We start from the raw sequence: 13,528 nt of genomic DNA on the forward strand, positions 1-13,528 counted from the left end.
CCTGGGCACCCTGAGATACTCTACCTCCGCCCCTGCCTAGTAGAACGAATAGTGTAAAGAGGCTCGACACCACGAAACAGAAAATTGCTTAACGCAACGTTGCACTTGGCACCACTACACAAAATGCGAATTTGCGATAGCAGCAGCTAGTACTCGTTCATTTACTTTGCACATCTTGGAGTTTGTTCGAGTTCAACAATTTGCCATCGACAATGTCTCCTTTTATAGTATATTGACGACTTTATCAATTGTTATATAACACATCATTGGGTTGGACATTCTTTTAAAAACACCTGAAATACCATTATATAAATACAAGGTTAACAATTGATTTATCATGTTAGAAGTTTCAGAAAAAAAAATATGAAAGCTGTGGCCTCCTTACACAACATAGACGTTTGTACATAAGTTTCAAGTTTTTTTCATTTATATTTTTTTAAAATATATAACTTATATGTTATATGCCATATAAAATACTAAAATACTTTTATTGATGTTTTTAATATAAATCATCTTTCATACACTACATAAGATATTTTTGTGCTATTATCTTGTATAAGCAAATTTTCTCTCATATACCATAGAAAAATATTTTTTCTAAAAACTAAATATACCAGAAAAAAACTTGAAACATGTATACAAACTTGCATGTTGTGTAACGAGGCCACATAAAAATTTTCATATTTTTTGATACTTCTAATGAGATAAATCAATTGTTAATCTTGTATATCTATAAGGGTATTTTGGGTATTTTTGAAAAGAAGGTCCAACCCAATAGCGTACTGCCTCCGTCCCAAAATACTTGTCACTTTGAGTTTTTCATGTTAACTTTTGATCATTCGTCTTATTCAAAAAATTATGAAATTATTATTTATTTTGTTTGTGATTTGCTTTGTTATCAATAGTACTTTAAGTTTTATATTTGTACTAAACTTTTTAAATAAAACGAATGGTCGAACGTTGTAAAGATAAAGTCAAAGCGACAATGATTATATTTGTACTGGGACGGAGGTAGTATTATAGAATAATTGATAAAGTCGCCGGTATATTATAGAAAGAGACAATATCAATAGAAAATTGTTGAACTCGAACAAACTCAGTGGTATAGAATATATTCTCTCTATCTTAATTGTTAAATAAAAGCGTGTTATAGATCAGTTGTACACGCATCACAGAACTTATATTTAACACCACTCGTACTTGAGCCCTCACTAATGAACTCACGTTCCGTAACTCTACCACCAAAACATATATATTTGTGTGCTTCCTCTTTTTAAGAAACACCAAAGTAATCTTCCATGTCTTCATTTATGAAAGAAAAAATATATTTTACTCTCCCGAACTTTTTCACCGGAGCCACTTGACCCCTAAACGATTTCTCAACTCATTTTACACTCCCAAACTATTGAAAATGATTTACCGTACTCCCTAATAATATTTGTCTTTTTCGTTTCGCTATGTATAGGTGATATTTTACAACGAAATTTAGTGGGATTGATATATGCATTATAACTTTTCTCTCAATATTTTGGAACTTTTTACGTAGTGTTGAGACTAATTTAAGTATAGAGGTTTTAAATTTCAAGTAAATAGTCATGGAAAATTTTAAAACTATTTTAGAACCTTGATATGGTGCCATTTATGGCTCTTAAAAATTTGTGCTTAAAATACAACTCATATATAGATAAACAAATAATAATGTAATTAACCAATAAAGTTAATATTTTTAATAGCTTAGAGGTTAAAATGAGCCGAACAATAGTTAGGGGGTTAAGTGATCCATGAAATAGTTTAGGGGGTAATTAAACTTTTTTTATTTATGAAAATGTGACACGCTTCTTTCGACAGCTACAAATAAACAAGATTTGGATGATGGTAGACCAATCGCTCGATATTATAAATAAATCATTTCTTAAAATAAAATAATACTCACTCCTATCATTTATATGAACTAACTAATGTCATGTATAACGTCATACACAAATTGAACGAGGGAGTAGTAAGCTACACCAACATAATCATTGCCTTTTGAGGTGATCATTTATCTCAATTTATAGAAAACTTTGCTCTCTAATAGTAGGAGGTAGCAAGTCATATGCGCGCATGCACGCGTGTGGTAGAATTGTTCCATCCAACCCTGTGCTGTTCCCACAGTCGTATGATGGCAACCAATTTGTCACCGCTGGGCTCCGCTCTTGAGGTGCGTGGCAAGCGATGACGGTGGTGCTGATACATGTATCGTCACTGTCGGCGAAATTTCCTGTTGGATTAGCAGCCGCTTGTGTTTGTGGTCCATTTTCAACGCCGGCCTGTTGTTTGGAGGACGAAAGGCATATAAGAGGGAGCATACGATCCATGTGTGTTTGGAGAATCAATTTTGACTATTGTGCATTAATCCACTAACAAATTAGGCTAGATTAGCTTTTGCCGATGCAATTCTGTAATTCTTCTTAACGGGAAAAAAGGATACTTCAGTACCATTTTATCCTTATCATTTCCCCTACTCTGTCAAACCGCTAGGTGCCAAAGCCATATGCATACCATTTCACTCTTTTTCTTCAGAGTTCAAAGAAACATTTCAGATCATCACATATATGTCCCGAGGGCAAACAGATATGGGAAATAGGCATGATCACTCCGACTAGCAAACAAAAGAAAGGGGCCTCAAAAGCCCTAATTGGACCACATCTCAGTCGGAGGAATATATTCTTCTGATGTGATGTAAATCATCCTCCGTTCCAAAGTACTCTCTCCGTCACAAAAATAACCAACATGTCCAGATTCATTGTAATAAGAAGTGTCCCATTCTGAATTAGATACAACAAGTACTAATACTAGCTGTGTAATCAAATACTATAGATTGCTATATTTTACTAGGATGGAGGAAGTACCAAATACCTTGCTACTAGATGGGGCCCTGTCAAAGCTGTTGCTGCCTTAAACGATATAAACAGTCAATAAAGCAATTGGCGTACCAATTCATAAGATGGGAATGTACTAAACTGATTCGAGAAGCTTTGATTACATTCTTCTCCCACATCATCAAACCCTACTAGAGATGTAGACAGATCTGTACGGATACTTGCCTACCCAGTCCCACGTACAAATGATGCTCATGTCCAAATCAGCCATGACAAAAATGATAAGATTGCAAACATCCAACCAACGTCCCTACCGTGAGCTCAAGGCAAAGAAAAAACAAATTCCTAGCTAGGATGAAATATAGTCATCAAAAAGGGGCAGATTCGCAAGGATTCCACGATAAATAAGTGTAGGGAAATTCCTGTTATTTTATGACGCTGATAGAATATTTTTTGTCCATGTTGTTTACCAATCTTCGTATGGGATACCAACCTACCATGTCATGGTTCACCGCACAGGCTTCGCTGGGCTGGGAGAATTCGGCAGCAGGGCTGTAAATTTGAAGTTGCCAGAGAACATAGCTTCTTTATCTGATATTCAAATGTTCAGTAAGAAAAGGATTTAATGAGTCAAAATATCAATAAGGACTGCGTGTGAGAGCATTTATGTGAGGGTTAAGACTAACCTGTCAGTGATAGGCAAGTTGCCTCCCTCCGAGTGTACCGTGCCAATGCCTGCAATTTAGTAAAGAAGAAATCTTAGGCCTGTGGAATGTCATAGGCTACAACCTACTTTAGATAGTTGTCTACAGCAGGAAAGGAACTTGCCTGGATAGCAGGGACAGCTGCTGCATCCATAGCCTCTGAACCTTCGTCGGCATACACATTCCTAGAATTCAATTGACATAATTATCATGTATAGAGTTCAATAGTTCTATCACGAAACAAGTACTCAATTATGCACAGAATAACAAAGATAGTTCTGGCAACAAAAGTTGATTTTCTGGTTTTTGAAGAACATATAGCATTAATTCATGCTTTTATAGATCAGTTAAATTCTATAGACACAAATGAGAAATAATGAAAGGGCATCAGATATTAAACTGGTTTGGTAAGTTCAGATATTCATGTGTTGAACCTATCCCTGACAGGTCAATATCACGCAATGGATAAATAAGAAATAAGGATAATGAACATGGAATTTCAAATAGATAAAATAACTTCTGAAGGTAAGGAAATGGTGAATGGGTGTCAGTAATCATTTGGCATAGATTGAGTCAAGAACACTAGAAGATTTGTAACAAGCATCAGTTAAATTAGCTGTTGCAAGTAAAATGAACATTTATTAGAGACTTGACTCACTGTTGCCAAATTATCAACTCCATCTCCAGTCAAATGCTCACCCAAATGGTATTTCATGTGTGTTGAGCATCGGCCAGAGATGGAAACAAAATCACTAAATTAAAACCCTTGTTGTTTTTGTTGTTTCAGATTTTTCACAACTATTCAAGATTATTAATAACTGAAATAAGTCACTCCAAACATTTGACTGGTTTTGCACAGCAAGGAGTTGATCCAGATACTTGACATATTCCAAACTCCAAAAGGCCATGACAAAATTTTCCAATTCACTTCCAGTCCTGCTAAGCATGGGAGTTATACTCAAGCCTTCTATCATCATTGTTTGACCAGACCAGTTTGATGCTCATGCTCATATTTGGCTGGTCAAACCACAACATTACTCCAAATAGAAAAATTGCTTAATAAATCACCAACCACTTAAGCTGATTCATGGAGTCTCAGCAAAATCAAATCATGAAAGAAGAAATATGCCACACCAACCATAACTGAGACTCATCAAACCTATGGCATTTCCATTGAGACGAAATCACACAGATATTTTATTAAAGAATGGAAGAGGTTTTATCTTGAAATCAATTGCCAATATGGGACCATAGATTAACTAAAGTGTTTTTTACACCAGATGGAATAGAGACTTGGATGAATAGAAACTTGGAGGAAGAAGACAAGTAAAGAATTACCTCCAGATGACATTTACAAGATCATCCTGACGTGCTTCTGGGCTTATTGCAGAGTCATATTTCACAATGTTCCCATAGAATATCTTCTCAAGTTCTTTCATCCATTTTGTCAAGAGCAAGTTAACCTACAAAGGTACTAGCACATTAAAGAGAAAACTTTCACACGAGAGAGCATGCACAGAGAGCAATGGATATTCAAATCATGAATGAGAAACTGAAAAAGGATTATCAAATACAGGTTCAGTGTTTTTAGATAAATTTTACCTTTTTCTGTTTCTCCTATAAACTGGAACAAAACAAGCAATGATTTCTTTTAGCGTTATATAAATAATAGTACTGTCTTTCAGTAGTGGAGAATTCCTCAGAAAGATACATGTATCTACTTTTGCCGCTATACTTCTAAGTTATGCTTAGGGGTTAACAGGCCGCTACTAGTTCAATGGTTTCAGACTTTCAGTATGTAAATTGTGGCGGTTTCGTCTTCATAAGCCATCAACAGATCAAAGGAGAAAAATAAAGATGATAGTACCAAATACATAAGTGGAAACAAAAGATAAACAGCATGACTTTTAGCAATATTTTCCACATAAAAATGATAAGTGGAAACAAAAATATTTACAGCATGACTTCCAGAAGTCTCAACCCCAGACAAGACATATTCCGTCATTGAAAACGCAATAATGACAGCCAAATGAAATGCAGTTAGATAAAATGAAATAGGTCAACCATTGCTGCGGTCTCTTTTGGACATTGGTGAACAATTTCCTTTAATTTGAACCAAGAAATTTGATACACAGAAGTACCACTTACCTCACAGAAAGTATATAAATTATTAAATATGTGACCTGAGATTTGTATGATGATAGCACATATTTTATTAATCAGCAGACAGTATCAAGAACAAATAAGCACAATTAATACCATAAGATTCAACAAACAAGATGACAGAAAATACGTACATAATTTAACCTCAGGCACCTAATACTCTTAGAATGGCTGAACAGCTTACCCCAGCTTTCGAAACTCTAAGCTCCACATCATGATTGTAAATTTCATAGATGTACTGTCCAAATTTAACACCATCCTTCCCTTCTTCTTTCAAGCGACGTAGAATAAGCCACATATGGAGAACAAGTAATGAAAATGTTGTTTTAAATGTTTTCTCCAACTGAAAAACTGTAAAAGGAAAATGTCAGAAATTGCCGACCCAGTATATCTTAAGCATAAAAAGATGGAAATGAAACAAACAGTTACCAAAACAGGTATGCAGTTAATGCTTACAAGCCTATCAGTTGAAAATGTTCATTTTTTCGAATATAAGGCCTACCTACATAAATGACATATTGCAATATTACAGGAACTATGCTATTGGAGAGCAATACAGCCTCCTTGCATAAACAGACATACATAGCTAAATCTAACGTATGTACTTCTACATGTTAAATTGGCGATGAAGGTATGCTACTTCAGTGATGCAGTTAACGGTTCTGGAAATATGCTAACTCATGCTCTAGATATCAGGCCAGTTTGGATGGCTCCCTAGCATTGCCACACATGCTTGCCAAACCTAGCCAAAATGTGTGGCTAACAAATTGATGGCCACACCTCAAGCAAGGTGTGGCAAAATGAGAGCATGACATGTGGGACCTAGAGCTAAAAAACTGTGGCATATGCCATAAGTGTGGCAATGAAACAAACAATAGGCTCATAAAGTGTGGCAAAGTGTGGTAGTGAACGAAACACCCCTGGACCGGTGATTTGCTGACCTAAAAAAAGTCCATTCATACTGTGATTTGCGAAACAGGCTGGGAATACAATTGAATCCACTGTTTTGCTATGCTCACTACCTAAAGATGCTCCCTCAGGTAAAGGAAATATTTCAATGGGATATCTACAATCCTAAAAAATGCAATTTTGATTTCTAATTTCAATTGTAATGAGAAAAGATTGGCTTGAAGCATGTCTAGAAAACAAAACTGCGTACCAATCAACAGAGTATCATAGGTGGGACTACTGTTCAGAGGAACATGTGAACAAATATATGCATCTCTATATAAGTAGCACCAGCAATTTATTCTAAATTAAGTTGCAGCTAGGCATATACTTTAGTCTAGGTATAGAGCAGAAATAAAAATTCAACAAACAAACACCAAACACAAAATGATCAAGAAATTGCAAAACATGACTAGAAAAACAAACAATTTGCTAACAAGCATGAAGGCCTACCATCAAAGATATCAGACTTGTCAACTTGAGAAGTGATGCGATGATAAACAACATTTGCTCCTCTAATGGACTTGCTTTGTTTACTGTAGAACAGCAAAAGCGTGAGCATCAAATGCTTAATGCCCTCAAACTTTGGATCTTCCACTCGAAGAGGGGAGTCAGGAGGCAATGCCAGCGAGCAGGGCTTTGACAGGAACATAGAATTCAGTCTGACCTGAAATTGAGATAAACTAATCAGTACAATGAATGGAAATGCAAGCTAGAAATGAATCAGTAACAAACATAGAAGTATGCAAGAGAGACATCTATCTGAATTCAAGAGTAGTAGGCAGTGGTGGATGCCACGGAAGAAAAATATGGGGGTGTACAAGTACACAATACGAGTAACTTATTTTTTTATATTTCCTCAGTATCCTCCCACTGCTACCTCACCAAACCCACATCTTTACAGTAAAACAAGCTTAAAGAACAAGTCATTTTCCATGGCCCTTCTTATAAATTCTTTCAAAATCATTCAACTACCCAGTGTCACTCTATTCAGTAGTCATCGATGACCCCCAAAAATGGAAAAAAGAACATACAAACAGCTAGAAACTCATATGCAACCAGTGGGTATTCGCACATTTTAGCATGGAAAAGAGTGTGCAAGACTGCGAGATACATCAATGATCATAAAATGATGTAGCTTTGCACATGACATATCCTCCATATAACTTCTGGATTTACAGAAGATTGCCGAATCATAACAGTTCCATGCACGCTTGATACTTCATGGAAATGCCCCCAAGTTCCAGAACAAAAGCTCACAATTTCAGAAATAGCTAATCACCGCAGCAGAAAATTACAAAAATAAAGCAAAATTAACCATGTCCTTAAATTGTAATGTACGCCATGTCATAAATAGTTGAACTAGATGAAAACTACAATTCCCGCAGCACATCATTTCCGTCCCCAAATCCCAACCGCTACTCACTACAGCGCCTTTACTCATAGATCACGCGATACGGGCGATAAATCCCAACGGAACACAGCTAAAACGGCATACCATAGATGGGAGAGAGGGTGGTAGATACCTCGGGCCTCGCCCCAGCGGCAGTGGCGGTGGTGGTGGCTGCGGCTGCGGCAGGGCCGCGCGACGACGCGGCGGCGGCGGCGGCGGCGGAGGCCTTGGAGAAGCCTCTGCACGGGGGCTGGGGAGCGGGCGTCCCCACCCTCGAGAAGGCCCTGGAGAGCAGCCGCGATTCCGCCGCGGCCGAGATGCGCGCGGCGGCTGCGCGCCACCTCGACATGGCCGATTCCCCCCCTCGCGCTCGCGCTCGCGCCCGCAGTCGCGGCTGCGGAAACCGCCGGCGAGAAGTCGGCGGCGGAGGCGCAGGCGGCGGAGAAGGCTGCGGCTGTAGACACGCGACGCAGAGTGGAGCCACAGGAGGGTTATCACACTGACAGGTGGGCCCACCCCCCCGCGCGCGCGATGCTGTGGAGGTGTGATGTGGGTTGGGCTGTGGGCCGCGGTCCACCACCTCGTCTTGGGCCGGCTACGGCTGAGATCAGCTAAACCCTATCGGCTCGGCTCCGCTTGGTTCGGCTTGGCTTGGCTTAGCTTATCCCCTTAGTCTCCGGGATCGGCAGGAGGAGAAAGAGCGGGAGCGGAAGGCGAAGGCGTGACGTCACCCACCGGGGAGGGAGGAGATGGAGCTGGTCTCCTCGTCGCGCTCCGTCCTTCCGCGGTGCGGCGGCGGCGGCGGTGAGGGCATCGATCCCTTCCGAAGAATCTTGCCCGAATGGGCGTAGGTTAGCTTGTTTGTTTGTTCATCCGTTTCTTGCCCGGGCGAAAATTCTTGCAGTTGCAGGTATAGCTGCTGCTCCGTTCAGGACGGCGTCCGCCAGCTCGAGGCGCAAGGGGACGAGCGGATTCGTGTGGTAACTCCTGCTCACTGGTCCAAATGCTTTCCTGGCTGCATTTGTGTGTTCGATTCAAGAATTTCGCGGTGTATTTGTGCGAAATGGATTTGTGAATGGGGGAAAATCTTTCTGTGCGGAACCATATCCAGTGCTTTGGGTTGCGATGGTGAGGGGAAGAAGAGCGTGGCGGAGGGGACGGTCAGGAGGAGGGCGGCCCTCGCTTTGCTGCTGGCTTCGCCGGCGATGTCGGTGGCGTTCTCGGCTCACGGGAAGACCAAAAGCAGGAACCCTTACGACGAGAGGCGGCTGCTTCAGCAGAACAAGAAGATCCAGGAAGCCAACCGGGCTCCTGACGATTTTCCGAATTTCATCAGGGAAGGTGAGCAATCTTGCCCCTGATTTGGGCATCATCGGGCCGCCGTAGATTATCTTGTTCTACTACAGATAACATGCTGAGCAGTTCAAGTTTACTCTGGAGCAATGTAATGTAAGACATTTGATGCTGAAAGGCTGAATGACAAGGTTTAATTCCATAAAAAGACTTTATTTTCTTCTCTAGATGATCACAACATAGAGTTATCAAGAGGGTTAATTTGATGTACTTGCATTGATATCTTTGGGCCTTTTGAGAGTGTACATATGATTGGTGAGTCAATGCACACAACTGTGAATTATTTTAGACTGTTATTTGAGCTTGTTGTGAATACTGAATACCGAATACAAGTAACCATAGCATACTAATGCAATTCAGGTTTCGAAGTCAAAGTAGTGACATCTGACAACTACATAACGCGAGACTCTGGGCTACTGTATGAGGACATCAAAGTTGGTACGGGCAACTCTCCAAAGGATGGTCAGCAGGTTCTTCCTACTCAGTAACATTTATTGTCTGTATAGTTGTGCATGGTTGAAGAATATGCTACTCAGGTTTATTTGGTAAAGGACTAGAAATATGTGCTGTATGATATGTTTGAAAATTTGTGGCCTGGAACTTTCCATCTTGTTGAACTACACTTCTCCCATCTTAAGCTTGCTTATTTGATTCTCCATGGTTACACTTGTAAAGGAAGGTTTGAAAATTTGATCATGGTTACATTTTACGCATTTACTAAAATGAAGGAAACAATTTTATGTTATTAGAAATAGATGTATTATATAGTTGATTTCTTTTGATTTATCTTTTATAGCATATCTTTCCATTGTATATGGTGCTGATTTCCTTCATTTGAATAACAGGTTATATTTCACTATGTGGGCTACAATGAGTCAGGGCGCAGGATAGATAGCACCTACATTCAGGGTTCACCTGCCAAAATTCGGTTAGGGAACAAAACACTGGTTCCAGGAAAGTACTCAATAGTTTATTATGTCTCCTCTAGCTTCCTTGCCTGGTCTGATGCAGCATTGCCTATAATTTATTCACTAGTAACGTTTCAAGTTAGGAGAATGTTGCAAAACCGTCATGGTGAATTTTGAGGCAATGTGCTGTAACAGTTCACTCAATTCAGACATGATACTGCAGGTTTTGAAGAAGGGATACGGGACATGAAACCAGGTGGTAAGAGAAGAATTATTATACCTCCAGAGCTTGGTCCTCCTGTAAGTTACTATCGCTGTTTATAGGGCACAGCATTGCTTGCTCATAGCAAACTTTGTTTTGACTTCATGCATATTTATGTCGTGTTTCTCTTTTCATGTACTCCATGCTTGCAAAATTCATTTTGTAGCTAAAATAAAACCGTGCGAATAGTATCCGATGCTTAGTTTTCTTCAATAGAAGCCAGGAAGAAGAGGAAACGTTGCTTCAGTGTTCTCTTTTTCTTTTGTGGAATAGGATACAGTTGGAAAAGCCCTACTGAAAATCTCTAGTATTATAAAAATTGAAGATGTTTTTGCTGGTACTTTGGTACGTCATCCGTGTATGACTCGGTTTTTAATTTCGTTCGCTTTTGGAAATGCATATCCATATTTGAGTCGGTTTTCAAATTCATTTGCTTTTGGAAATACAAAAGGACTTATATAAGAAATCTCTTTAAAAAAAACTCGCATGCTAACTTGAGACGACCGGACTCCTAACTGTAGCTCATGTTTTTTTAAAAAATATATATATCCAAGTGAATTTCACCTTAACTAAACCATATAACAATAATAAGATTAAAATAGTCTTCACCCATTGCAACGCACGGGCATTTTTTTCTAGTATGTTAAAAATAAAAGAAAAGGTAAATTACTTAAAGGCATCTTAGTTCCTATGCATCTACATCATAGGCAGCTGAATCGGTGGCGGAGCCAAAAATTTCAATGCTAGGGCTCAATTAATGTATTACCGTAGGTTTATCTTTTTCCTTCTAATTTTTCAAGATTTCGAGTGTTATTTCAATGGGTATTTAGGACCGGGAGTAGGGCTCTAGCACTAGCTGCCCTACTCCTGGTTCCACCCCTGGGCCCAATACATGTGTCTAGTCAAAATGAAATATACAATTTGGATATGAAATATTCTATATCATGGCCCCCAAGGTGCCTTACTGAAAAGATCAAACAAAAGTTAGACCCACTAGTTGATGGTAAGCCAATAATAGCATCGACAAGAGGAGAGCCTACATCATCAAGTGGGAGTTGTTCCATCTAAGCCTATTTGAAGTCATTATTGCAGAAACGTCAGTTATTGATACCTATGAGCAAACATCCCATTGTTTGTAGTACCTGGGCCTTTGGGAAGCACTGAGGTACCTTCACTAAAAATGATTCATTTAAAGTAACTATAATCCGGGTTCGCTCAAGTTTGTTAAAGAAGCTGTCATCTGTACAGTGGGGTCTGGACCTGAATTAATACTTCAAATGGACTAATATATATGGTTTCTAGGTGATCAGTGATAGAAGATAGAAGATAAACAATGAGAAGTGAAATGGAGTAGATTAGTATAAAGAATTTTTACACTCATGCCACAGATTAGCTTAGTGGCTGCAATCACGAGCCCTCCCAAACACAGTCTCTGACATCTGCATTTCACCTGTTTCAGGTTGGGCCGTCAACATTCTTCAGTGCGAAGCAGTTCGAGGTATTCGACATCGAACTCCTCGCTGTTCAGGACTGCCAACGGAGAACAATAGCCTTTTACTCCGATGTAGTGTGCAGCTGAGCAAAAGATGATCATCAAATCTCCAATTGGTGTGTGCTGGTAAATGTAAGGAAAAGATTTTTGTTTCTGGCCAGGCTTCAGAGTTCTTCAGAGTTGCTCCTACTGTAAATGTAAGGATGTAGCAATGACATTAATGTGATGATTGAAGGAACAAGTGAAGTAGTACGTCTTAATTATTGTCAATGGTGATGTTCGTTCTGCCATTCTTTGTCATGAATCTCATGATGTTGGGGGGCATGTGTACCTTCTGCTGCTTTTGACAAGCTGAGAGTGTACCTTGATGTTTAAGCTACTCCTACCTTTCGTCTACAATTCCTACTGCACCATTTCTTTATTTATTTCTTTCTTTCTTTTGGGAAGAAACCCTACACCATTTTAGGCCTCTGATCTATTGATTGCCTTCATCTATCATGAAGGTTAATTGAAGCTCACTCGAGAATCAGACGTCTATGGAGATGAATCATGAAATATTGGAAATGTATGTGTTGACGTGGAATATCTCTGTTTTTTCATGTATTAATGGGTTTAGCAGGAGGGATTGGTGGAAAGCACCATCACGGTTAGCAAATCAAACTTATAGTTAAGATCTCATTTTATTTTAGAAAAGACAATGTATATAGTTAAGGCATCCTTTGAAATTGAGACATTATTTTAGGATTTTTATAGGAATTGAAAAAAACCCAAAATTGCGTGCGTTGCTAGGGAACATTACATTTTTCGCAAGGTTTTATCGTCGAGGTGTGATGACGGTAACAACTGATATAAATTTAAGAAAATCTAAAACATAAGTTCAATTTTTAGTAAATTTTGTCCGGTTTTTCTCAGTTTTATATAGTAACCGCGGGAAAGGTGACCAGTGGCAAGTTGATTTGAGGATTCGTATATGTGGGAAAAATAATTAATGAGTTGTGGGGGTCACGAGGGATTTGATTTGATGGTGCTGTTAGCTCCACTCACCGTCCGTGCTGAGATAATCTATTTGATGAGAAGGCATGGCATCAGATCCAGCGCGACTCGTCGCCAAAAAGCAAGGTAGCAGGTCAACATTACATCGTCGGAGCTTCTTTTCACACGGGAAAACGATGAGCCTCTTTTGTCTCGTAGCGGCTTTGCCGTCGGCGAGCCCATGGTGGCGCGTGTGGGTCGGGATCCGGGACCCAGATCTAGAGTGGGACCCACGTGTCAGTAAGAGAGAAGGAGCATGTGCAGTGTGCAGGCTCCAGGTAAGCTGGAGGCTAGTGGCAAATCTCCCTGTTTTTATGTAGGAATTAGACAATTCAATATTGAGCTGGAGGTTAGAATTATTGAAATTTCGTGCAAATTAGATTTTTTTTTTATGTAGGAATTAGACAATTCA

General features: G+C 39.3%; 2 protein-coding genes across 3 annotated transcripts; one reads left to right on the top strand and one right to left on the bottom strand.

Annotated features, from left to right (window-relative positions):
• Positions 1 to 2,978: 2,978 nt before the first annotated feature.
• Positions 2,979 to 8,529, bottom strand: LOC127780842 (uncharacterized). The gene is made up of 7 exons (XM_052307816.1): positions 8,203 to 8,529; positions 7,130 to 7,343; positions 5,913 to 6,079; positions 4,904 to 5,028; positions 3,690 to 3,750; positions 3,548 to 3,596; positions 2,979 to 3,452 (listed from the first exon to the last, which is right to left on the bottom strand). The coding sequence occupies exons 1-7, from the start codon at positions 8,416 to 8,418 to the stop codon at positions 3,370 to 3,372; spliced, it is 915 nt and encodes a 304-aa protein (XP_052163776.1). The 5' UTR covers positions 8,419 to 8,529; the 3' UTR covers positions 2,979 to 3,369.
• Positions 8,530 to 8,719: 190 nt separating this feature from the next.
• Positions 8,720 to 12,463, top strand: LOC127778424 (peptidyl-prolyl cis-trans isomerase FKBP20-2, chloroplastic). 2 transcript variants are annotated; one of them, XM_052305024.1, is made up of 7 exons: positions 8,720 to 8,873; positions 8,974 to 9,049; positions 9,181 to 9,410; positions 9,783 to 9,892; positions 10,268 to 10,373; positions 10,551 to 10,630; positions 11,895 to 12,020. In XM_052305024.1, the coding sequence occupies exons 1-7, from the start codon at positions 8,819 to 8,821 to the stop codon at positions 11,913 to 11,915; spliced, it is 678 nt and encodes a 225-aa protein (XP_052160984.1). In that variant the 5' UTR covers positions 8,720 to 8,818; the 3' UTR covers positions 11,916 to 12,020. The 2 variants fall into 2 exon arrangements, with proteins under 2 accessions (XP_052160984.1, XP_052160983.1); XM_052305023.1 differs by lacking the exon at positions 11,895 to 12,020 and adding an exon at positions 12,052 to 12,463 and having other exon boundaries at positions 8,722 to 8,873.
• The last annotated feature ends 1,065 nt before the right edge of the window (positions 12,464 to 13,528 follow it).

Source organism: Oryza glaberrima, chromosome 7, assembly GCF_000147395.1.
Source record: "Oryza glaberrima chromosome 7, OglaRS2, whole genome shotgun sequence".
NCBI lineage: Eukaryota > Viridiplantae > Streptophyta > Magnoliopsida > Poales > Poaceae > Oryza > Oryza glaberrima.

Coding starts and splice junctions, on each gene's coding strand:
- LOC127780842 (XM_052307816.1), bottom strand. CDS start 8,418: ATGTCGAGGTGGCGCGCAGCCGCCGCGCGCATCTCGGCCGCGGCGGAA. Junction 7,344..8,202: donor CCGCTGGGGCGAGGCCCGAG/GTATCTACCACC, acceptor TCTCAATTTCAG/GTCAGACTGAATTCTATGTT. Junction 5,029..5,912: donor TTAGAGTTTCGAAAGCTGGG/GTAAGCTGTTCA, acceptor GTACCTTTGTAG/GTTAACTTGCTCTTGACAAA.
- LOC127778424 (XM_052305023.1), top strand. CDS start 8,819: ATGGAGCTGGTCTCCTCGTCGCGCTCCGTCCTTCCGCGGTGCGGCGGC. Junction 8,874..8,973: donor GCGGTGCGGCGGCGGCGGCG/GTGAGGGCATCG, acceptor AAATTCTTGCAG/TTGCAGGTATAGCTGCTGCT. Junction 9,050..9,180: donor GGGACGAGCGGATTCGTGTG/GTAACTCCTGCT, acceptor AACCATATCCAG/TGCTTTGGGTTGCGATGGTG.